General features: G+C 44.4%; 1 protein-coding gene across 7 annotated transcripts in view; it reads left to right on the top strand.

Moving 5' to 3' along the window:
- STRBP (spermatid perinuclear RNA binding protein) overlaps positions 1-25,931 on the top strand; it is a 482,484-nt gene that overhangs the window by 371,213 nt on the left and 85,340 nt on the right. For all 7 annotated transcript variants that reach the window (XM_030207341.1, XM_030207340.1, XM_030207342.1 and 4 more), the window contains 2 exons: positions 7,670-7,781; positions 10,653-10,739. In XM_030207341.1, coding sequence (XP_030063201.1) covers positions 7,670-7,781; positions 10,653-10,739 — 199 coding nt within the window. The remainder of the gene's footprint in view (positions 1-7,669; positions 7,782-10,652; positions 10,740-25,931) is intronic.

Below are 25,931 nucleotides of genomic sequence, written 5' to 3'. Positions count from 1 at the left end.
TCATAATATGATCAGTTTTGATATTGGCATTGAAGTAAGTGAACTTAGCAAATCAAATACACTAGCGTTTAACTTTAGTTACGACAAAATGAGAAAAACGGTGAAAAAAAGACTAAAAGCAGCTTGCCGGGTAAAAAAACTTGCATCAGGCGTGGATGCTGTTTAAAAACACCATCCTGGAGGTACAGGACAAATATATTCCGCGTATTAGAAAAAGGGAAAAAAGACCAAACGTCAGCCGGCGTGGCTAAACAGTAAGGTAAAGGAAGTCATTAGAACCAAAAAACAATCCTTCAGAAAGTGGAGAAGAGAACCGACTGAAAGTAACAAGATGAAACATAAGGAATGCCAAGCCAAATACAAAGTGGAGATAAGGAGGGCAAAAAAGGACTTTGAAAAAAAGTTAGCGTTAGAAGCAAAAATACATAGTAAAAAATTTTTTAGATACATTAAAAACAGGAAGCCGGCTAAAGAATCGGTTGGGCCGCTGGACGAAAATGGTGATCAGGGAAGACCAAGCCGTAGCGGAGAAATTAAATGAATTCTTTGCTTCGGTCTTCACCGAGGAGGATTTGGGAGGGACATCGGTGCCGGAAAGCGTATTTGAAGCATGCGAGTCGGAGAAACTAAACGAATTCTCTGTAAACTTGGAGGATGTAATGGGTCAGTTCTGCAAACTGAAGAGTAGTAAATCACCAGGACCTGATGGTATTCATCCCAGAGTATTAATAGAACTGAAAAATGAACTTGTAGAGCTACTGTTAGTAATATGCAATCTATCCCTAAAATCGAGTGTGGTACCGGAAGACTTCAGGGTAGCCAATGTTACGCCGATTTTTAAAAAAGGTTCCAGAGGAGATCCGGGAAATTATAGACCGGTGAGTCTGACGTGTATCTGGATTTTCAAAAGACGTTTGACAAAGTGCCTCATGAAAGACTCCTGAGGAAACTGGAGAGTCATGGGATCGGAGGTAGGGTATTACTATGGATTAAGAGCTGGTTGAAAGATAGGAAGCAAAGAGTAGGGTTGAATGGTCAGTATTCTCGGTAGAGAAGGGTAGTTAGTGGGGTCCCGCAGGGGTCTGTGCTGGGACTGCTGCTTTTTAACATATTTATAAATGACCTAGAGATGGGAGTAACTAGTGAGGTAATTAAATTCGCAGATGACACAAAGTTATTCATGGTTGTCAAGTCACAGGAGGAGTGTGAAAGATTACAGGAGGACCTCGCAAGACTGGGGGATTGGGCGTCCAAGTGGCAGATGAAGTTCAATGTTGACAAGTGCAAAGTGATGCATGTGGGTAAGAGGAACCCGAATTACAGCTATGTCGTGCAAGGTTCCGCGTTAGGAGTCATGGACCTAGAAAGGGATCTGGGAGTCATCGTTGATAAGACGTTAAAAACTTATGCTCAGTGTGCTGCGGCGGCTAAGAAAGCGCACAGAATGTTGAGAATTATTAGGAAAGGGATGGAAAACAAACACGAGGATGTTATAATGCCATTGTATCACTCCATGGTGCGACCGTACCTCGAGTATTGTGTCCAATTCTGGTCGCCACATCTCAAAAAAGATATAAAGGAATTAGAGAAGGTGCAGAGAAGGGCGACAAAAATGATAAAGGGAATGGAATGACTTCCCTGAGGAAAGGCTAAGAAGGTTAGGGCTCTTCAGCTTGGAGAAAAGGCGGCTGAGGGGTGATATGATAGAAGTCTACAAGATAATGAGCGGATTAGAGCGGACAGATGTGAAGCGTTTGTTTACACTTTCAAACAACAACAAAACCAGGGGACACAAGATGAAGCTAGAATATGGTAGATTTAAAACAATAGGAGAAAGTTTTTCTTTACTCAGCGTGTAGTTAGACTCTGGAACTCGTTGCCAGAGAATGTAGTGACAGCAGCTGGCCTTACGGAAAAGTCCATTGAACATTATTTAAAAAAAATTTTGTGTGTGTGTTTTGCCGGGTTCTTGAAGCCTGGATTGGCCGCTGTCAGAGACAGGATGCTGGGCTTGATGGACCCTTGGTCTTTTCCCCAGTATGGCGGTGCTTATGTACTTACGTAGGTCTGGCCAAAAATGTCCTATTTTTGCCCTGGACATTTTTACAGTGTTCCATTATGACTAAAAAAAACATCCAGGTCTTAAGAATGCCCAAGTCCTGCCCTTAACATTCCCCAGCCTGCCCCCTTGAAATTTGGATGCACTGCAAAGAGAGAGGGGAGAGAGAGGTGGAGATGAGAATATTCCTGCTATGTTAGCCTGGCAATGCTGCTTTATGCCACTTTTTAGACAGAGTGGAAAAAAATGAAAAAAGCAGTTTAGCAGGAAAACTGTATTATGAATGACAGAGAAGTACCTGAATGCAATATGTAAACCACTTTGATTGTACACGGTATTTAAAATAATCTAATAAATGATATTAGAATAAGGGGGGTGGGTGTTTAAGCTAATTTAACTTAGTTATTATGGGGGCCCTTTTACTAAGCTGCCCTCCTAAGAAATGGACTTAGTGCATCCTTATGCTGGACTTCCCACATGCTAAACCAATTTCTAGTGTGATAGTAAAAAGAGGCAATTTTCTGTTTCTTGAATCTATGATCGTGTGCTAATACACAAGGCCATGTAAAAAAATATTAACACAACAGTGCTTACTGCCTCCTATTTAGGAGGCACTAAAGACTCCTGTGTTAATAGACACACTGACCAGTTAGCATGTCAGTAATGCGAGTGCACTACCTGATTAGCACCTCCATGCCCATTCTGTGCCTCTGACATGCCCCCTCCAAGAACAGATACTGTGCACTTAGGAGTAAATTCAATGTTGCGCTTAAAAATCGGCACCAAAAATGAAACGCATTTAGCATGATTCTATAAAGAGTATGTGTCTTTTATAGAATTGTACTTAGCACTAAAGGGCGCCTAACTGAACGCAGCTGCAATTAATCCTGCTATAGGCAGGCTTAAATACTGGCACCTAAGTTAGGCACTCTTAAGCATGATTCTAGATCAGCGTGCATAAAATCGTGGAACACCGCCCAGGAACGCCCCTAAACGTGCCCCCAAATTGTTACATACGATAGGATTTAGGCGCATTCTGTTATAGAATTGGATAGGAGTATACATCGTAATTATTGCCAATTAATGTTTGTAATTGGTTGTTAATTGCCAATTATCAGCACTGATTGGCTTGTTCAATTAAGTTGTGCACACAGTGTGGCCATGCAGCCAAATTAGCATGCACAACTTTAGGAACCATATATAGAATTTGAGGGTTAGTGCACGCAGATGGCAAATCTAATGCAGAACACTTTAGCATGTCATGCGTTAAGCCATTTTTCCTGCCTAACGTAGCTTAGTAGAAGAGCCCCTATAATAGCTAAGTGACAGTTTTTGTGCATGGGAAAGCGCGGGGTACAAATGTAACAAAACAAAAAAAAAACAATGATGATGTCAAGACCCTAAGTTTTATACCTACTGAGTATGTTACTGATACAATTTCCAAAGTCATTTTTTATTAGCATTGACAAACTACTTACTAAATTTCTCTGGAACAATAAGCCACCCCATATTGCCTTACAGAAGTTAAGATGCCCTAAAGAATCTGGAGGGGCTAATTTCCACATTTTGGAATTCTACAATCAAGCCGTTTTATTAAGAGCTGCGTTTTATTGGCTGATGATATGCCTACTGAGTTATCTCCTGTATGGTTGCTATTTGAGCAACAACTGTCGATGCCTATCCCATTAAAATGTAGAATTTGCACTCTAATCCCTAAGCCTGAATATGATGTAAACATAACTGGCTAGATTCCATATATGGCAAAATTCTGCGCAGAAAAAAAAATACTCCTAGGCATATTCTATAAAGTACACCTACATTTACTAGAATATATATGCTTACACTTCCGTGCAGTATAAAGAATATGCCAAGTGCCTGTCCACGCAACTAAATTTAGTCACAATTACGCCAACTAAAACCTGGTGAAAATCCTGACTCCTAAATTAGGCTCAAAGCGGGTGTATTCTATAACAACGCATATAGATTTTAAAAACACCCGTGACCCGCCCATTCTGTGCCCATAACCATGCCCACTTTTCAACTATGTGACTTAGAATATATGCGCACGACATTACAGAATACGCTTGTATTGCACGTAAATTCCAATTAATGCCAATTAGTGTTGATAATTGCTTGTTAACATCCAATTAGCACTGATTAGCTTGTTGACTAATTAAGTTATGCGCATTGTTATGGAATACAATTTGATTTCTGAGATGAAATCTTGGTGCAATATATAGAATCCTGGGGAATATGTGATACACTTGTTGCAATCCATAAACTAGTTACTTACCCTGTCCCATCCTCAATACCACCTGTGTCCTTATCTGAGGTAATCCTCGTATCTGTATTGACAAAAATCATTTAACTGATATAATTAGGCTACTTACTATATCTTTCATATATATGATATCCTCTACAATAATATAGTTAGCTCCTTTATTCTACAATTAAAATATTCATTACCTAAATCACAATTTTACAGGTACTTATAAATTAATTCTGCATTGCTTTCCAGCAAATCTATCCCTATCAATAATTCTTCTATACCTGAGATTTATAGAATTATTTCAGAGGCATTACTTTCTGGAAAAACTTCCTCCAAATTCTATAAATATTTTATCACTAAACTAAGCTCATCCAATTCCACATTAATGAAATATAGATACGAATGTGATCCTAACAATTTCACAATAGGCAAAAGTTTGGCCTAAAGCTAACAGACTTTTAGCATCTGTGCCCACTTTGCAATCATTATATTTTTATAATGCGCAAGACTGTCTGGACTCCAGTTGAACAACATAGAGCTAATAAGGATCTCTCTCAGAGAGTGGCCTAGTGGTTAGGGTGGTGGACTTTGGTCCTGGGGAACTGAGGAACTGAGTTCGATTCCCAGCACAGGCAGCTCCTTGTGACTCTGGGCAAGTCACTTAACCCTCCATTGCCCGCCGCATTGAGCCTGCCATGAGTGGGAAAGTGTGGGGTACAAATGTAACAAAAAAAACCTATGTTGATCATGCAAGATCACTTTTGGAATGCTGGAACATGTGCAATATTCATGTAATAACTTATATAACTTCTGGAATGCAGTGTGGGACAGAATATCTTATCTTGCTGAATTTATATTTTTCACTGTCCTATCTTACAAAATTATTATTTTCTGCTTAATTTGCTTACCTATTCCCTTATCTCCTGAACAGTGTGAGCTTTTCGCTATTCTAATTGCTACTTCTCGAAAGACAATTGTACTTGAATGGAAAGATAATATAAAAGTCGCTTTAACTTTCTGGTAGAATTCTATTTAACTGTATATAAATATGAAGTAAAAATAGCTGAGAAGTTTGGTTCATTTAGAAAGCTTAATAAGGTCGGGGAGCTCTTTCAGTTATTTTGCTGTACAGGATTACCTAATAGTAATGCCCATGTTGCTAGCTAATCTCCTTTAATATCATGGTGTGCCTTCCTTTACGTATTTGGTTGTTGTTACATCAAAATATGTGCTTACATGTTATATCATATCTGATATATGATTTATTTTATTGTGTATATTATTTGTTTAGAATTAATAAAGATGGTTGTACTTGAAAAAAGTGTCTGTGCAATGCTGCAAAATTTAATCAGTGTATTTAGAATAATAAAGGGTAACTAGTGACTTTCGCCTTTGATTTAGATAGGAATAATGTTTTGAAATTGTATTTCCGACACATGGTTGATAGTTTTTTGGGTTCAAAGATAAATATATTTCCTGACTTATCAGGGGAATCGCAGACTAGGAGGTGTGAACTCTTGGCTTTTAAGCCAAAGATCATTGCCCTAAGTGGGACCTTCCTAGTGCGATTCCCTTGTAAGTGTTCTGTTTCTTTGAATTTTAATAATTACTTATTTGTTGAACCTAAGAAATTACAAGAGTTTGTGGAGTTGAAAGAACAGATGAAGAACCCTCTGCAGCAACTTCTTTTAGTTACCACTGTACCGGCTGCAATTACCGATTAACCTTCCTCCCTCAGAAAAAGTGAATTGTAAGATTAACCATTTTGAGTTTTTCTTATTTTCTTTGAGATTGTTTTCCTGATCTTGGATCTCCCAGTTGTGGACGATTATATAACATATATTGGTGGGAGAAAATGTTTTCTTTTTTAATATTAATTTCTGTTTTCCCTTACATTTATGTGATAAATATGAATGTAATTAAGTAAAATGATAAAATAAGAGAAAAAAAAAAAGAATAATAAAGGGCATAAAACAGAATCAGAACATTAATTTTCATCATTTTCCTCCTTAATGAAAGTAAATGCTACACAGTTGATTTGTGGCTTTTGTTGTTGTTGTTGCTGTGGTACATGGAGTGGACAAGTAGCTTAATAAAGGATCAGTGAGCTGAAAACCAAGAAAACCAGTTCGGATCTCACTGTGGCTGCTTCCAGTCTTAGACAAATCACTTAGGGAGTCTTTTACTAAGGTGTGCTAGCATTTTTAGCTCATGCTAAATGCTGAGGCGCCTATTATATTATATTTGTATGGGCGACTCTGCGTTTAGCGCTAGCTGATTTTTAACGCGAGCTAAAAATGCTAGCGCACCTTAGTAAAAGACCTCCCTTAGCCCTCCTGCCTCAGGTATAAACTTAGGGGCCCTTTTATAGAGTGGCGTTAAGCCCGACGCGGGGTTACCGCTCACTCTTTTGGGACTACCGCCAACCCAGTGCTGCCACCAGTGGTAATCCCATCCCGAGTGTGCACCATTTCCAGGAAAATAGAAAACCCCCAGAAATGGCTAGCACAACAGTAACCTAGCGGTAATCGGGCATCGCCACGCACTGTCCGGTTACCGCCACCTCAGTGGGTGGCGGTAAGGGCTCCCCGCCGCATGGCCACGCGGTGAGAATTCTCACCGCATTGCCATTTTTTTTTGGGGGGGGGGGGGGGGGAGGAAAGATTTTACTAGCTATAGGAAAAAGGGCCCTGGCGTCCGGGAAAAACAGCCTCTGCTGCCAGCGCAGGGCCCTTTTTCCCACACCTTAGTAAAAGAACCCCTTATGTTGTGAGACTACTAGGGACAAGGAAATACCTGGTATACCTGAATGGTACTCATTTTGAGCTACTACTGAAAAAGGTGTGAGCTGAATCCAGAATACCTTCTGATTGGCTACCTTTTTAATACAGGCTTCATAACTTCCAGGAAATATATTTTATTGTTTGTCGACGTTTTTAGGTTAGAAAATAGCACTTCTTGATAATTTTTAGCTAACATATACTACTGCTTTCCATTGGGCTCTTTAATTTGACTTGCCCCCCCCCCCCCCCCCCCCCCCTCCTTGTTTACTAAGGCGTGTGGCAATGCTGAGACAGCCCATTCAAAGTGGATGGGCTGCATCGGCATTAGCGTACAGCAGCCGCTAGCATGGCTTAGTAAACGAGATTAATTTAGTGTGGCATTTTATACCACCTAGCCAGTTCAAGGTGGCTTACAAAAATTGTCAGTAAGTAAAACTTTTACATCAACATAAAGAAAAAGCATTATAAAGTATATGCTGCAAGAATGTGTGCAATGAATTTGGTCTGCCATTTTAATAATGGTACACTGCTTTTTTTTTGTTTTGTTTTTAATTATAGCATGCACTGCGATTATTAGCATTTGGTCAGATATACAAAGTGCTTGAAATGGACCCACTCCCTGCAAAAAAATCTTTTCAAAAATATTCCTGGTCGGGTACAGATAGAGAAGGTGAGTAACATTCTTATATTTAGGATAGGTAATAATTTCATGTAACAGCATGTAGTTAAATTTATATTAAAGATCTGCAGTTTAGTTGTATTTTGTCTGTTTTTTTTTTTTTTTGGCTCCCCATTTAAAGAAATGTTTGAAATACAAAGATCACAGGAAAACATTCCACCCTCACCATATGCTTAATTGGTGACAAGTTCTTCTTTATAAGTTGCTAAAAGAATTCTCAGATGTACTGCTGAAATAGATCTGTATATTATTTCCTTATGAATTAAGATGCTGGGTGTAGGCTGAAAGCAGCTGCTCAGATACTAAACTGTCTCCTATGTCACTTGCTGAGTCACAGAGCCAATGCAGCTCTGAGATCAAGGCTTTTAGTAGGGTAAAATGGAACGATAACCTCTATAAAAGCTTTCATGCTCCCTTGCCTTTCAAGTTGTAAAAGTTAAAGGAAGGATTTTTTTCCAGTTTTTTTTTTTTGTTTTAAGTACAATTTTTTATTTCAGTTATCAGCTTTTGGTTCAAGTACTAAATTTTCTCACTTAGTGCCCCTAGGGGGTCTTTTACGTTAAATTGGGACTACCGCCAGCCCAACGCAGCCACCAGCAGTAGTTCCACCCCAAGCGCGCTCCATTTTCGAGGGAAAAAGAAACACACACACACACCCCGGAAATGGCTTGCGTGGCAGTAACCCGGCAGTGTAATCGGGCATCACCATAAGCTGCCCAGTTACTGCAGGAGCTCTTATCGCCACCTCAGTGGGTAGCAATAAGGGCTCCCCACGATAAGAGTTCTCTTACCATATGACCATGTTTGTCTAGGGACGTTTTAACCACTGCGGTAAGAAGGGCCCTGGCGCTAGCACAGCTTGTTAAAAGGACCTCCTAATGCTTTAACATCCTATGGCAGGCAATACACATTAATAGCATTAATGTAAGCCAGCAGTTAGTAAATGACCCTGTTAATGATTTTTTTCCCAAAATTCTGGGACATGTCTAGGAATATAAGTTCACTATAGGTCAGCATGTTTGTCCTTTTGCTTCTTGATCAGTCTTTTAGACTTAGGTGCTTTTATCCAAGCAAACTGTTACAAACATTCCCACTTTTCCCCTTCTTTACCTCTGGTTTCTTTTGTGTGTCTTAACTAGATCATTTATTTTCCATTATCTTTACAGTCTCTGGGCTCAATGCACAAAGGCAGCTGTAAAATATAGCTGCCTCGGTAAAATTTAACAAGTTGCAAACAGCGACCGATGCACAAAGGGGATCGCATGCAAATGAGATGCACGGAACCCTCTTTGTGCATCAGTCACTGTTTGCGACTCAAAGCTGTCAAATGTATTTGACATCTTGCACAAAAATCCCAGGTGGTTCAGTGAACCGCCCCCCCCCCCCCAAGCCCCCTGTCTCCCGACCCCCAACACAAAAAGCCCCTGGTGGGCCCCCCACAAAGCTTGAGACTTCCCCCAAAACTTGAAAAACTTCCTGGGAGGTCACCTCCCCCCTCCAAAGTACATCCTGATGGTCCAGTGGACCCTGCTGACCTCCCCCCCCCCCCCCCCAAAAAAAAACCCAAAACCAATTCCCTGATAGTCCAGTGGACCCCGCACCCCTCCTGGCCCCCCCCTTGCAAAATCACCTTGGTGGTACATTAGACCCAGCCCTCGCATCCCAGCAAAGATTTAGCCTTGTAGTCTAGTGATCCCCTCTCTCTTCCCCTGTCTGTATTTAAAAAGTTGGAGGCAGGAGCAACACCTCCTGCCTCAGGCTCTGCCACTTTCAAAATGGCAGCACCCAGCCCCTGTCCCTACCCCTGGCTACAACCAGTCTAAAGCAAACATTCCCAGCACGGTTAACTTTGTGCGTTGGGCCCTCTTATGTCTCTGTACAGTGCTCTATGGATCTTGTTGTGCTGTAGAAATAATGAACCAGCTATATCTTCATTCTGCATAAGGATAAAATAAAAAGTGATAGCCACAGTGAAATACCAAAACAAGTCTTGCTTGTAAATTTGTCTGATACTCGTGTGCATGGCCGTTGTCCAGGATGGGGAAATATTAGAGACTTAATACAAAGAAAAAGAGAAGGAACAGTGCTAAACACTATATTTGGAAACAACCTTGTTCTGCTTAAAGGGACAGGGATAAAGATAGCTTTGCTCTTGGACATGAGAAGGGCAATATTGCAAACCATTTTTGTGGGTAAAGCAGCATTTTACCTGTGACAATGGGCTTTTTGAAAATTGCCCAGCCTCTACACAGTGCTGCATACTATGAAGGTGTTCACAAGGCAGAGCTAGGTCAGGAAAGGTGGGAGGGAGTTGAGTTTTTATAATTTATTATATGTTTTGGCCAGTAAAAGCATATTCAGTTCTCTGCAGATAACTTTTTCCAGAGCAATAACCAAAGCAAAGATACCCAAATAGTTTTCCTTGGATTATTGCTGCAACTCCTATGGGTTAAACCCAGGCAAGGCAACACCAGTGCATCATGCTGCTGCTGTCACTGCAACTGCAGAAGTAAGCTCCCATGCAAGCATTAAGCATGTGGGCTCTTTCTTTCAGGGACAGCAACCACATGATTGAAGGGAAGTCTTCAGAAAGCCTGTTTACCCCATCCTCTGTCCACCCCCAGATCACCCAAAGTGCTGCTTAAGTCCATGACGGTTCTATACATGTGTGTACTGTAGTCCCATACATCTACTGCTGGACAGTGCCATATCATAAATTCATTAGCTTATGACTTGGAGAGTTTTCAGTGTTAGTATGAAACATCATTATTTGTTACTCAGTGTTCTCTTCTTAAGTAATCAATCTGGTCTAGTAGCATTATTACATGATTTGGTTTTACTGATAAGAATTTTTCTTTGTAGGCTCATCAGCCCTAAAGAGACCGTTTGAGGATGGATCAGGAGATGATAAAGATCCCAACAAAAAAATGAAGCGAAACTTGAGAAAAAGTAAGTGTGAGATTTGTAGTTTGTTGCTGCTAGTGAAGTATTGTTTCTGAATAAAATGCTGTGGAGCTGAAAAGATTTGTAAATTTTGCTATGTAAGTTCAAATGCATCACCATGTGATTTGTGATTCTATGTTTTTGGAACGAGAAAAATCTTTAAAAACATACATTCTTATTAAGATCTTGCAGCTGGTCAAACCAATTAAAGGAGAGTCACGTGCTGAAATGCCCTTAAAAATTAAAAAAAAAAAAAAAAAGCAGAGTGCAGTAGCAGGCTGAGAACCAGGGACGTCAGGGTCCAAATTCTACTGCTACTCCATGGTGTCCATGGACAAGTCACTTTATCCTTCCTTGCTTCGGGTCCATAATCGCCCTCCTCCCCCATTCTTCCTCATATGTTGAAACAGTGGCATAGCCGGACAACCAAGTTTGGGTGGGCCTGAGCACAAAGTGGGTGGGCACAAAATTTTCTCTCTCCCCCCTCTCCCCCAGCACTTCTCAACTCAAAATATAAATACTTTAGCTGATGAGGATCCCCAATCTCCGTCAGCTGGGGACCTCCCCAGAGATGGCCAGAACTCCTCCCCACCAAGCCCAGCAGGAAGAAGCAACTTGAGCCACTGATGCCAGCACCCCATACATACTTAGTTGTCAGTGGCTCCAGGATGCTGCCCCCATCTGCCAAGCTTGGCGGAAGGCAGCTCCGGCCAGCCCCGGAAGAGATCCAGAGCTGGCAGGACTTGGGGATCCCAACTAGCCACAGCAAGGTTCAGGGCTGCTGTTAACCATGCTGGTGACCAGGGCAGAAAATAAAGAAGCCCCTCCTCCAATTCCCTCTCCTCTCCAATCTCTTCATCTGCCATTACAGTCACACTGACAGACCCTCACAATTACAGAACAAGGGATCACAAATTAGAAATAAAAATATGTAGACAAAATTGAACTGGGAACCTCAGCATGCACTGCAACACTGGAGAAAAACAAAAGCGCATTTCCTTTTCTACTTAACACAATAAAAAGACATCCACTATGCAAATTTCCCAAAACTCACATATTCCATTTAAACAATCAAAATGAAATGATTTTTCACCCTTTATTGTCTGGACATTTTATTTTTTCATCATGTTGGTTCCAATTTCTCTTTCCCGCTTTCCTGTCTGTTTTCTGCTAATTCTTCAAGTGGCTGGCCATTTGTCTTTTTTCTCCTGTCATTTCATTTCCCCACTACACCTGCCTCTGAAATATTGATTTTTCCATTTTAGCTCTTTCCTTTCTTTCTTTTTTTCTTTTCTGCCTCTGTACACTCAAATTTCATCCTCTTTCTAAATCTTTTCCTTCTTTTTACTTTTAAGTTCCTTGTCATCAAGCAGATGAAGCCATTACGTATTATGGGTTGTGTCCATCAGCCAGCAGGGGGAGATAGAGAGCACTCAACTTTTCTCAGTGCCTCATGGCCAGCTAGCTCCACTGCCTCTTCAGTATTCTCTATCTCCCCAAGCAGGGTGGCTGCAGATTCTTCGAGCTCCATCAAAAATCTGCCTGGGGGTGGCTCCTGGCTTGCCAATTGTTAGCCGGGGTGTTAGAGGCTATAGCAGCTTCACTTTGAAGGCACGTAGGTCAGCCCTTTCCCTGCCTTACCCATGCACCCGTGGATGTGGACATATTAGCTTGCTTTTTCCTGTCCTTTCCCACTCAGTGGATGCAGGCACATTGGTTCGCCATTCCCTGCCTTTCCCACTTATCTGAGCCTCCGGAGTGTTTTTATTTACCTCTTTTGCCTCTGCTTTCCTCACAGCGTTAAAAAATATATATATAAATAATTAAAGTCGCGTCGAGCTTTAGCGCAGCGATCTTGGAAGAGAGGTTTTTTTCTTGAGATTCTTCTGCAGGACCGGAGCTGTGATACTCGGTCTAGTGAGGTAAGAGTGTTTTCTGACTCCTCCGGGGTGGGCCCGCGATCAGGACGTTTTTGGCGCGAACCGCCATTTTTGAATTTTACTGCCGTTTTCAGCGATAGCTGTGGAGACTGTAAAGCGCTGTTCTAAATGTGGCAAGCGCAAATCAGCAGCGGGGCTCTGTAATTCGTGCTGTAGAGACGGTAGACCCGGCCCGAGCATGGCGATCTTTCGCGCTTCGAGCTGGCAGCGGACGCCATTTTGGATTTTCCACATGGCGCAGCCTCCATTGCGACGGAGAGCCCTGAATCCGGGGGGGGGGGGGGTCCTCTGAGTGAGGCTAATAATAGAGCTGATAGCCCTGGGCAGGATCCGGGCGGTCAGGGAGCGATTATCTCCCCTGATTTTGTTTTAATGCTGCATAGGGCATACATGCTTAAAAGAGCTCTTCCACAGGGATCTTCGGACCCTCTGCCTGCCCCTCGCCCCCCGGTGGATCCTGGCCTTTTGGAGTTGGCTTTGCCTGTTTCTTATCCTCCTGATAAACGCAGAAGGGCTAATTCCCCTTCTGAGTGTGGCGCACCCCCTTGGCTCAACCCTGGCCCCTGGTCTTGCTGTATGTCTTCCCTCCGTGGCCCTTGATAGGCCGAGTGCTCCTGCGGATTCGGCTGCATCCAGGAGAAGTGGTGCTCATCGCCCCAGATTGGCCCAGGAGGCCTTGGTATGCGGACCTCCGACAGATGCTTTTGGAGGCTCCCTTTCCGTTACCTCTGGTTCTGCACCTGTTGTCACAGGGTCCGGTGGCCATGGAGGACGCCTGCCGCTTTGGTCTTATGGCATGGCGATTGAGAGGGTGCAATTGAGAGATAAAGGCTACTCAAATAAGGTAATTTCCACTCTCCTGCAGGCCCGTAAGCGCTCCACTTCCATGGCTTATGCCAGGATTTGGCGCCAGTTTGAAGTCTGGTGTGTTTCAAGAGCGCTTTCTCCGTTGCGGGCTCCTGTCTCGCCGATTCTGGACTTTTTGCAGGATGGTGTACACAAAGGCTTGGCCTATAATTCGCTGCGGGTGCAAGTGGCAGCATTGGCCTCCCTGCGTGGCAAGGTTGAAGGCGTGTCCTTAGCTGTTCATCCAGATGTGGCACGGTTTCTTAGAGGGGTGCTTCGGCTCCGTCCTCCCGTGCGGGCACCTTGTCCAGCTTGGAACCTGAGGTTAGTATTGAAGACCCTTCAGGGGGCTCCCTTTGAACCGCTTCGGCGTGCTTCAGAGAAAGATTTGACACTGAAGGCAGTCTTTTTAGTGGCCATTACCTCGGCGAGACGGGTGTCAGAGCTCCAGGCGCTGTCCTGTAGAGACCCTTTTCTGCAGCTGTCAGAGTCAGGGGTCACGGTTCGGACCGTGCCTTCCTTCATGCATAAGGTGGTTTCAGCGTTTCACCTAAACCAGCCTGTTTTTCTTCCCTCCTTTGTTGAGGAGAAGTTTCCAGGTTCATTTGGGCAGTTGCACCTTTTGGATATGCGCAGGACTCTGTTGCAGTATCTGCGAATTACAAATTCTTTCAGGACCTCTGATCATCTTTTTGTGCTGTTTGCAGGTCCTCGCAGAGGGTCTTCAGCGTCTAAAGCCACTATTGCCCGTTGGCTCAAAGAAGCTATCTTTTCAGCATATCTGCTGTCTGGCCAGGCTCCGCCTGAAGCCTTTAAGGCACATTCCACAAGAGCGATTTCCTCTTCCTGGGCAGAAACTGGAGCACTATCTCTTCATGAGATTTGCAGTGCTGCAACATGGGCTTCTAAGCTCTCTTTCGCCCGACATTACAGGCTGGATGTGGCTGCCAGGAGGGATGCGCGTTTTGGAGCACAAGTGCTAGCGCATGGTGTGGCTTGTTCCCACCCTATTTAGGGATTGCTTTGTTACATCCCATACGTAATGACTTCATCTGCTTGATGACAAGGAAGGGAAAATTAGGTTCTTACCATGATCATTTTCTTTCCTTTAGTCATAGCAGATGAAGCCATGAGCCCTCCATGTATGATTGTATTGCAGTGATTCTGATTTTAGGTGCTGTTCTTGTTTCCTGAAGTTATATTCCTTCCTTGGGGAGTCGGAAAACAGTCTTCAGGATTTCCTGTTACAGTTATAGGAGGATGAGTTCATTCCCTGCAGTTCATGTTTTGGGAGATGAGTTTATTCCCTCCAGGAGGATGCAAGTATTCCCTCCGTTTATACAAAGTGGAGGATGAGTTTATTCCCTCCAGGAGGATGAGTTCATTCCCTCCTTTTTTGAGTTCATGCCCTTGTTAAGGGGCCATCGTTCGCTGTGAGGAAAGTTACTACTACTACTTAACATTTCTAAAGCGCTACTAGGGTTACGCAGCACTGTACAATTTACATAAAGGGACAGTCCCTGCTCAAGGAGCTCACAATCTAGTAGACAAGTGAACGGTCAAATTGGGGCAGTCTGGATTTACTGAACGGTAAGAGTTAGGTGCCGAACGCAGCAATGAAGAGGTGGGTTTTAAGCAGAGACTTGAAGATGGGCAGGGAGGGGGCTTGGCGTATGGGCTCAGGAAGGTTGTTCCAAGTATAGGGTGAGGCGAGGCAGAATGAGCGGAGCCTGGAGTTGGCGGTGGTGGAGAAGGGTACAGCGAGGAGGGATTTGTCCTGTGAACGGAGGTTTCGGGCGGGAACGTAAGGGAAAATGAGGGTAGAAAGGTAGTGAGGGGCGGCAGACTGAGTGCATTTGTAGGTAAGAAGGAGAAGCTTGAATTGAATGCGGTTATTCCCATTGCGGTTTGCCATACTGCTTTGGAAGCTTCAAATACTGAAGAGGCAGTGGAGCTAGCTGGCCATGAGGCACTGAGAAAAGTTGAGTGCTCTCTATCTCCCCCTGCTGGTTGATGGACACAACCCATACATAATGGCTTCATCTGCTATGACTAAAGAAAAGAAAATTATCATGGTAAGAACCTAATTTTCCCATATCTATCACATTTCCATTTCCTTTCACCCACTAGCTCTCCCATTCCTCATCTCTCTCATTCCCAGCCTATCATTCCTTTCCATCTTCAATCTATGCACCATTACCATATTTCTACCCCTGTAATCACTGTTCTCTCATTTATTTCCTTGCCATCTCCACTCCCTAGGCCTCTCCCCCATGCTTTCTATCATTCCCTGTGTGTGTGTGTGTGTGTCTCCCTCCCTCCACCCTTCCAGCCTAGCATCTGTTCCCTCTTTCTCCCATCCTCACCCTCTAGCCTGATATCTTCCTATCCCTTTTACCTCCCACCACCAGCATCTTCCTGTCCCATCTCTCTCCCCTCCCCCATTGTTCAGCATTTTCCCCTTTCTGTTCCCTACCATCCATTATCCATCTTCTCTCCCTGGATCCATCTTCCCTCTTTCTCTCCTCTCCTCCACCTTCATGTCCAACTTTTCTCCCTCTCCCTGCCTTGAGTCCCTGGTCTAACATCTCACTCCTCCCCACCCCTGTCACACAGCATCTCTCCATCCTTCCTTCCCCTCACCTCATTGCCATGTTCAACATTTCCCCTCTCATCTCTCCCTCCTTTCCTTCCATGCCCAACACTTTTTTTTCTCTCTGGTCCTTTACCACTCTTATGCAGCCTTTCCCTCCCTCTCCCCATCCCACCCCACCCATATCCAACAATTCTCCCTCTCTTTCCCCTTGCAGCATCTCTCCATCCCTCCCCCCACATCGAACAATTATTCCTCCAACCCACCTAGCACTACCCTGTCTCACTCCCTCATCCCAACAGTGCTCCTGTCTCTCCCTGACCCCTCAAGCCACCTGCCAGCATGCTGTAGGTTTTTCCCCTCTCTCCCCCCCCCCCAGTCGACATGCTGCACCTTTATCCCCTCTCCCCCGCCAGCCACCCGCTGCGGTTTTTGTTCTCTCCCAGCCACCCGCCAGCGCGCCACAGGCCTGCCCTCCCTCCCCTTCCATCCCCGCCACGGTCCAGCTCTGTACGTCTGCAGTGGAGCTGCACGCTGCCGCTACACAACTGCTTCCTTCCGGCAGGCCTCACCTTCTCCGATACTCTTTCTGAAGAGGCAGGGCCAGCGCAGAGAAAGCTCTCGTAGCAGTGTGCGGACGGCCCTGTCGCCGCTGCAGACATTCAGAGCTGGACGGCGGGGATGGAAGGGAAGGGAGGGCCAGCGGCACGCCGGCAGGTGGCTGGGAGGTGGGAGAGAATAAAAACCACAGGAGCTAACACCGCTGAAGGACGGGGATGACGGGAGGGAGCAGGAAGGGAACAAAACCTGCGGCGCGCCAGCGGGTGGCTGGGAAGAGGGAAAGCTGAAGTCGCGGTTTGGTTGTCTGAGGTGCACCGTTGCTGAGTGGGCTTGAGCCCAAAGTGGGTGGGCCCAGGCCCTCCCATGGCTACGCCCCTGTGTTGGAAAACAACTGTGACTTCCCAGTTCGCTTCCTGATGCTTTGATCCCCACCCCATCCCTCCAGGTTGTGTCTCCGTCCCTGTGGGCCCTGTCTCTGTCCCCATTCCACCCCATCCCCGCGGGCTCTGTCTTCATCTGCAGAAGCCTTGAATACTTATGATTTTATATTTAAATCTTTTTATTAAAGTATAAAAGGAACAATATGCTGTGCAACTGTTTATAAATCACAAATAGAAAACAGTAGTAATGAGTAGCTCTAATAACTCCACCACAAGCTTGGTGGAGCTGAGGGAGACAGAGAGGTACATAGAGAAGACCTACAGGGATGTTGTAGAGAAGTCCCACCTCCAGTCTGGTAGCCCCTGTGCTACCTTGGAGGAGGGAGGTCTCCTAGAAGGAGTGCATCACCCTGGTGAAGTAGGAAGTACTCCTGTAGCCAGGACCTACCCACCAGGGGATGTACTCGCACCGAGGATATGTCTCCAAGTGCTGATGGGAGGGAAAGTTTAGGACAGATGTTGTAGTTCGTGATTCGATCAGTAGGCATATAGATAGCTGGGTGGCTGGTGGACGTGAGGATTGCCTGGTGACTTGCCTGCCTGGTGCGAAGGTGGCAGACCTCACGCGTCACCTAGATAGGATTTTAGAGAGTGCTGGGGAGGAGCCGGCTGTTTTGGTACATGTGGGTACCAGCGACATAGGAAAATGTGGGAGAGAGGTTCTTGAAGCCAAATTTAGGCTCTTAGGTAGAAAGCTCAAATCCAGAACCTCTAGGGTAGCATTTTCTGAAGTGCTACCCATTCCACGCGCATGGCCCAAGAGACAGGCAGAGCTCCTGAGAGTCAATGCGTGGATGAGACGATGGTGCAGGGAGGAGGGTTTTAGATTTGTTAGGAACTGGGCAACATTCTGGGGAAGGGGGAGCCTATTCCGAAAGGATGGGCTCCACCTTAACCAGGGTGGGACCAGGCTGCTGTCATCGGCATTTAAAAAGGAGATAGAGTAGCTTTTAAACTAGAAACTGGGGGAAGGCCAACAGTCGCTCAAAAGCGCATGGTTCAGGATGAGGTATCTTTCAAAGATATCACCAAAACAGGGAAGATAGTGAGGTTACAAAAGAGACCATAGTAGATCAGGTGTCCTTAAATAAAAATCAGACAAAAGATTGCAAATTAATACCGTCAAGTACTGAGCATGATGTAAATAGGAACATCAAACATAGTTTGAAATGTCTATATGCAAATACCAGAAGCCTAAGAAATAAGATGGGAGCGTTAGAATATATTGCACTAAATGAAAAATTAGATATAATAGGCATCTCTGAGACCTGGTGGAAGGAGGATAACCAGTGGGACACTGTCATACTGGGGTACAAATTATATCGTAGTGATAGAGTGGATCAAATTGTTGGAGGGGGAGCATTGTATGTTAAGGAGAGCCTTGAATCAAATAGATTGAAAATTCTGCGGGAAACAAAACACATCTTGGAATACCTATGGATTGAAATTCCATGTGTAAAGGGGAAAAGGATAGTGTTAGGAGTGTACTACCATCCGCCTGGCCAGGATGAACAGACGGATGTAGAAATGTTAAAGGAAATTACGGAAGCAAACAAACTGGGCAACACGATAATAATGGGTGATTTCAATTACCCCAATATTGACTGGGTAAATGTAACATTGGGGGATGCTAGGGAGGTAAAATTCCATGATGAAATCATGGACTGCTTTATGGAGCAGCTGGTACAGGAGCCGATAAGACAAGGAAAAATTCTAGACCTAGTCCTTAGTGGAGCGTATGATCTGGTGCTGGGGCCACTTGATAACACTGATCATAATATGATCGGATTTGATATTAGCTTTGAAGTAAGTATACACAGGAAATCCAATACGTTAGCGTTTAACTTTAAAAAAGGAGACTTTGATAAAATGAGAACAGTGAAAAAAAACTTAGAGCGATTGCGATGGTCAATAATTTACATCAGGGGTGGATGCTGTTCAAAAACACCATCCTGGAAGCACAGGCCAAATATATTCCGTGTATTAAAAAAGGAGGACGGAAGACCAAATGACAGCCTGCATGGTTAAAAAGTGAGGTGAAAGAAGCTATTAGAGCTAAAAGAAAATCCTTCAGAAAATGGAAGAAGGAACAGACTGAAAATAATAAGAAACAACATAAGGAATGTTAAGTCAAATGCAAAGCGCAGATAAGGAAGGCAAAGAGGGACTTTGAAAAAAGATTGCGTTGGAGGCAAAAACACATACCAGCTGATTTTCGAAAGAGATCGCCACCCATCTTCCGACACAAATCGGGAGATCGCCGGCGATCTCCTGAATCTGGCCAAGTCGGCATAATCAAAAGCCGGTTTTGGGTGGCTTCAACTGCGTTCCGTCATGGAGCCGGCAAAAGTTCAAGGGGGGTGTGTCGGCATGGTAGCGAAGGCAAGATGGGTGTCCTCACCCGATAATGGAAAAAAGAAAGCCGGCCTTCACGAGAATTTGGTCCGCTTTATTTTGGACCCTTTTTTTTCAGGTCCAAGTCCCAAAAAACTGCCCGAACTGACCAGATGACCACCGGAGGGAATCGGGGATCACCTCTCCTGACTCCCCCAATGGTCACTAACCCCCTCCCACACACAAAAAAAAATTAAAACATTTTTTGCCAGCCTGTATGCCAGCCTCAAATGTCATACCTAGCTCCCTGACAGCAGTATGCAGGTCCCTGGAGCAGTTTGTAGTGGGTGCAGTGCACTTCAGGCAGGTGGACCCATGCCCATACCCCCCCCCCCCCCACCTGTTACACTTGTGGTAGTAAATGTGAGCCCTCCAAAACCCACTGTACCTACATGTAGGTGCCCCCCTTCAGCCCTTAGGGCTATGGTAATGCTGTAAAGTTATGGCCAGTGGGTTTTTGTTTTTGGGGGGGGGTTGGGGGGGCTCAGCACACAAGGGAAGGGTGCTATGCACCTGGAGGCTAATTGTTTTCTTTTTTAAATTTTTTACAAGTGCCCCCTAGGGTGCCCGGTTGGTGTCGTGGCATGTCAGGGGGGCCAGTGCACTACAAATGCTGGCTCCTCCCACGACCAAATGCCTTGCATTTCGCCGGGTTTGAGATGGCCGAGCCTGGTTTCCATTACGGAGCCAACCCCGAAGATGGTCGCCCATCGATTTGGCCGGCACCGTTCGATTATGCCCCTCATAGTAAAACATTTTTTAGATATATTAAAAGCAGGAAGCCTGCAAAAGAATCGGTTGGACCGCTAGATGACTGAGGGGAAACATGATAGAGGTATATAAAATAATGAGTGGAGTGGAACAGGTGGATGTGAAGCGTCTGTTCACTCTTTCCAAAAATAGTAGGACTAGGGGGCATGCGATGAAACTACAGTGTAGTAAATTTAAAACAAATCGGAGAAAATTTTTCTTCACCCAATACGTAATTAAACTCTGGAATTCATTGCCGGAGAACATGGTGAAGGCGGTTAGCTTGGCAGAGTTTAAAAGGGGGTTAGACGGTTTCCTAAAGGACAAGTCCATAAACCACTACTAAATGGACTTGGGAAAAATCCACAATTCCGGGAATAACATGTATAGAATGTTTGTACGTTTGGGAAGCTTGCCAGGTGCCCTTGGCCTGGATTGGCCACTGTCGTGGATAAGATGCTGGGCTCGATGGACCCTTGGTCTTTTCCCAGTGTGGCATTACTTATGTACTTATGAGGGGTAAAAGGGGTGATCAGGGAAGACAAAGCCATAGCGGAGAGATTAAATGAATTCTTTGCTTCAGTCTACACTGAGGAAGAGTTTGGAGAGAGACCGGTGCCAGAAATGGTATTAAAAGCTGACGAGTTGGAGAAACTGAATGAAATCTTTATAGACCTAGAGGATGTAATGGGGCAATTTGACAAATTGAAAAGTAGCAAATCTCCTGGACTGGATGGTATTCATCCCAGAGTACAGATAGAACTGAAAAATGAACTTGCGGAGCTATTGTTAGTAATATGTAATTTATCCTTAAAATCGAGTATGGTGCCGGAAGATGGAGGGTGGTCAATGTAACGCCGATTTTTAAAAAAAGATTCCAGAGGAGATCCGGGAAATTATAGACCGGTGAGTCCTACGTCGCTGCCAGGCAAAATGGTAGAGACTATTATAAAGAACAAAATTACAGAGCATATTCAAAAGCATGGATTAATGAGGCAAAGTCAACATGGATTTAGTGAATGGAAATCTTGCCTCACCAATCTACTACATTTCTTTGAAGGGGAGAACAAACATGTGGATAAAAGTGAGCCAGTTGATATTGAGGGGCATAATCGAACGCAAGTGCCCATGTGTAAGAACGTCCATCTCCGAGAATGGGTCGTGAAGGGGTGGGCCAAATCGTACTTTCGAAAAAGATGGACGTTTATGTTTAGTCTTGAAAATACGGTTTGTGCCAGGCAAATACATTGGATGTGGGCGTTTGTTTGAGCTGGGCGTTTTCGTTTTTCAGCGATAATCGAAACCAAAGCGTCCCAGCTCAAAAACGACCAAATCCAAGGCTTTGGGTCGTGGGAGGGGCCAGGATTCGTAGTGCACTGGTCCCCCTCACATGCCAGGACACCAACTGGGCACCCGAGGAGGCACTTTTAAAAAATAGGAAAAAACATTAAATTACCTCCCAGGTGCTGAGACCCCCAAATCCCCCTCAAAACCCACTCCCCACAACTCAACACCATTACCATAGCACTTAATGGTGAAGGGTGGCACCTACATGTGGGTACAGTGGTTTTTTTTTTTTTGGGGGGGGGGTTAGAGGGCTCCCATTTACCACCACAAGTGGTACAGGTGGGGGGGATGGGCCTGGGTCCGCCTGCCTGAAGTGCACTGCATTACCCACTAAAACTGCTCCAGGGACAGGACTTATTGCTGCTGTATAACCTTGGCACAGCAGTTCACACCGTAAGACTAATCTCGCTGAAAACGTCCTTTATTTCAATAACCGAGTTTACTCACAGTTAACTGCAGATCAGAGGTTGTGCCCCACTGGCAACGAGTCTCCCTGGTACTAAGATTAGCAGTAGGTCAGAGCTGGCAGAATGGTGTACAATGCCCTCGTTCAGCAACATTCAAGGGAAGAACTAAGTTCTGTAACGAGGCTAACACACGAAAGGGATCTAAAACGGACTTACAAAAATGGCCACTACCTCGTGGACTACCGGAAACAAAACAGGGCACACTCTGACCCAGTAAGCAGAGGGAAAAGCACCATGGGAGAAGAGCCTACCAACTACCAACATCGTGAGTCTGTAACACAAGCTAGTGAAATCGCGGAGCCCAATACCTTACACCCACCACAATGCAATGCTGATGTGACCCTGCAGTGCACCTGAGGGCCACATCTGACCCAGGGAAAGGCTGTGAGAGGATCGAACACATTCTGCTGTCATGGAGGTGGGTACAGAATTTGAGGGTGGCATAGAGGCTGGGAAATAAGGCTTTTGCAAGTGGGTTTTTTTGGTGGGAGGGGGTTAGTGACCACTGGGGGAGTCAGGGGAGGTGATTCCCGATTCCCTCCGGTGGTCATCTGGTCATTTAGGGCACTTTTTTGGGACCTGTTTGTGAGAAAAAAGGGTCCAAAAAAAGTGTCCTAAATTCTCGCTAAAAACGCCTTTCTTTTTTCCATTATCGGCCGAGCACGCCCATCTCTGCTCAGCCGATAACCACACCCCAGTCCCACCTCCAACACGCCCCCGTCAACTTTGTTCGTTCCCGCGACAGAGTGCAGTTGAAGACGACTAAAATTGGCTTTCGATTATACCAATTTGGCCGCCCACGAGAAACGGACGCCCATCTCCTGAACATGGGCGTTTTTCTCCTTTCGAAAATAAGCAGGATTGTGTATCTGGATTTTCAGAAAGCATTTGACAACGTACCTCATGAAAGACTCCAGAGGAAATTGGAGAGTCATGGGATAGGAGGTAGTGTCCTATTGTGGATTAAAAACTGGTTAAAAGATAGAAAACAGAGAGTAGAGTTAAATGGTCAGTATTCTCAATGGAGAAGGGTAGTTAGTAGGGTTCCCCAGGGGTCTGTGCTGGGACCACTGCTTTTTAACATATTTATAAATGACCTAGAGATGGGGGTAACTAGTGAGGTAATTAAATTTGCTGACAACACAAAGTTATTCAAAGTATTAAATCTTGGGAGGATTGTGAAAAATTACAAGAGGACCTTACAAGGCTGGGAGACTGGGCATCTAAATGGCAGAGGACGTTTAATGTGAGCAAGTGCAAAGTGATGCATGTGGGAAAGAGGAACCCGAATTATAGGTACGTCATGCAAGGTTCCACGTTAGAAGTCATTGACCAAGAAAGGGATCTAGGTGTCGTCGTTGATGATTCATTGAAACCTTCTGCTCAGTGTGCTGCGGCTGCTAAGAAAGCAAATAGAATGCTAGGTATTATTAGGACAGGAATGGAAAACAAAAATGAGGACATTATAATGCCTTTGTATTGCTCTATGGTGCGACCACAACTCAAATATTGTGTTCAATTCTGTTCGCCTCATCTTGAAAAAGATATAGTGGAATTAGAAAAGGTGCAGAGAAAGGCGACAAAAATGATAAAGGGGATGAGACGACTTCCCTATAAAGCGGCTGGGCTCTTCAGCTTGGAGAAAAGGCTGAGGGGAGATATGATAGAAGTCTATAAAATAATGAGTGGAGTGGAATGGGTAGATGTGACGCGTCTGTTTACGCTTTTCAAAAATACTAGGACTAGGGGGCATGCGATGAAGCTACAATGTAGTAAATTTAAAACGAATCGGAGAAAAGTTTTCTTCACTCAACGTGTAATTCAACTCTGGAATTCATTGCCAGAAAATGTGGTAAAGGCGGTTAGCTTAGCAGAGTTTTAAAAAGGTTTGGACGGCTTCCTAAAGGAAAAGTCCATAGACCGTTATTATATTGGACTTGGGGAAAATATTTCTAGGATAAGCATGAAATGTTTTGTACTTTTTTGGGGATCTTGCCAGGTATTTGTGACCTGGATTGGCCACTGTTGGAAACAGGATACTGGGCTTGATGGACCTTTGGTCTGTCCCAGTATGTATCCAACCCCAACAATAGCTGACTTCTACTATCCCAAGGAATCCAAATCCACCCTGTTAAAATGTCCAAGGGTACAAAATACAACCTGTTCTGTATGCGGGGGGGGGGGGGGGGCAATATGCCCTATAAAGCACTGTTGTGATTTTTTTAATCTCTGGATGAATAAGTCTTCAACAATATCAGGATTCAGTCTAGCTCTCCTGTTTTCCACAGTCCTTCCTGTGTGACTCTGGGCAAGTCACTTAACCCTCCATTGCCCCAGGTACAAACAAGTACCTAAGCCGCATTGAGCCTGCCATGAGTGGGAAAGCGCGAGGTACAAATAAAAAAAAAAAATAGAAGATGTGTTCTCGGAAGATATGCTGGTAGCAGGAATGTACAGGATTCCCCCATGCAAATTTTGCCAGTTGTGGCCAGCATGTTTGCTTGTTTTTCCAAAAAATCTAAATATCGTTTTCTGCATTACTTAAACATAAATAATGGTTTGTTTGTTTGTTTGTTTATTTATTTATTGCATTTGTATCCCACATTTTCCCACCATATGGCAGGTTCAGTTCATTAACAGGCTTCAAAGTAGAGAATGACACACAGACAAAGTTCATCCCCTTCTCCACAGGCTCTGTCCCCATCCCCACCTTGTCCCCGCAGGCTGTATCCCTGTCCCTGCAGTTACCGCGGGTCCCCATGTCATTTGAAAGCTTTTGCAGTTCTCCTGATCCCTGTTTCAAAACAGAAGTTCACTTTGGGACTGAAGCGCCTATCTGTGATGCCTATTTTTAAATATAGGATACCACTAGCCCCTCCTTTTTCTTATCTTCAAATGTATGCCGCGACTACTTCTACCCCTGATCTTTTTAAATATTGAGTGCCACTAGCCCCTGCCATCTAGTGCTTACCACATAATCCCTGAAGTCTGGTGTGGAGCAGGAGCAATGCTGGTTGCTCCTGCCCTGGTGGTTTTTCTTTTCCAAAATGTTGCCCTTCAGACTCCTAGTGATAGTATTATGATACTACTACTAGGGATCAGGTTGCCATACTAGGGAAAGGTGGCATCAAAAAAAAAAAAAGGATCAGAGGAATGTGAACTTTTTTTAAGCATTTGGGGAGGTGGGGAATAGACTGGGGAAGCCCGTTATTATTTTTTTGAACGGGATCAGGGAGTGAGGGGACAATTACTTCTTGACTGGCCCAGCCCTTTGCGTTGCTGCAGCTGGAAACACAATATTCTTGGCTGCAGCAATACAAAGCAAAGCATCATGGGATTTCCAAACCTGCAGTACTGAGGTACTTCAAGTTACTCCCATAGTCAATTTTCCTGTAGTAAAACAGCGCACAAGCAAGTTCTTTTACCACAGGTTAGTAAACAGAGGTAATGCCTGTAGACTGAAGAGAAAAATACCTGTTGTACATAAATGTAATTCACCTTGAGCTACTGATGAAAAGGCATGAGAGGGTTTTTTTTTTTTGTTAAGATTTATGTCATTAAAAAAAGTTTGCTAATAACCGCTGAACATCCCCAGGGACCTCCAGTCAGCTCTTAGCCACCATCTAGCTAGCTCCCGTGGATAAAGAGAGAGCTCCTGACTCATGCAAGGTTCCAACACTTTCCTGCTGTAACACAGAATCCCCAGGATTTTATAAGTAAATTGTTGTAAATGCAGCAAATTACAATGAGACATTAGGAGCATCATTTTAGAAAGGACATACAAATTGAAATTGAGTGGTCCAGCTCGTGATCTGCCAACATAGAGCTCATACATGAAGAAATAGACATTTAATGCACCA

This window comes from Microcaecilia unicolor, chromosome 6 (genome assembly GCF_901765095.1).
Source record: "Microcaecilia unicolor chromosome 6, aMicUni1.1, whole genome shotgun sequence".
In the NCBI taxonomy this organism is placed as follows: Eukaryota; Metazoa; Chordata; class Amphibia; order Gymnophiona; family Siphonopidae; genus Microcaecilia; species Microcaecilia unicolor.
The sequence above is the reverse complement of the archived record's forward strand: the minus strand, read 5'-3'. Positions and strand labels throughout refer to the sequence as shown.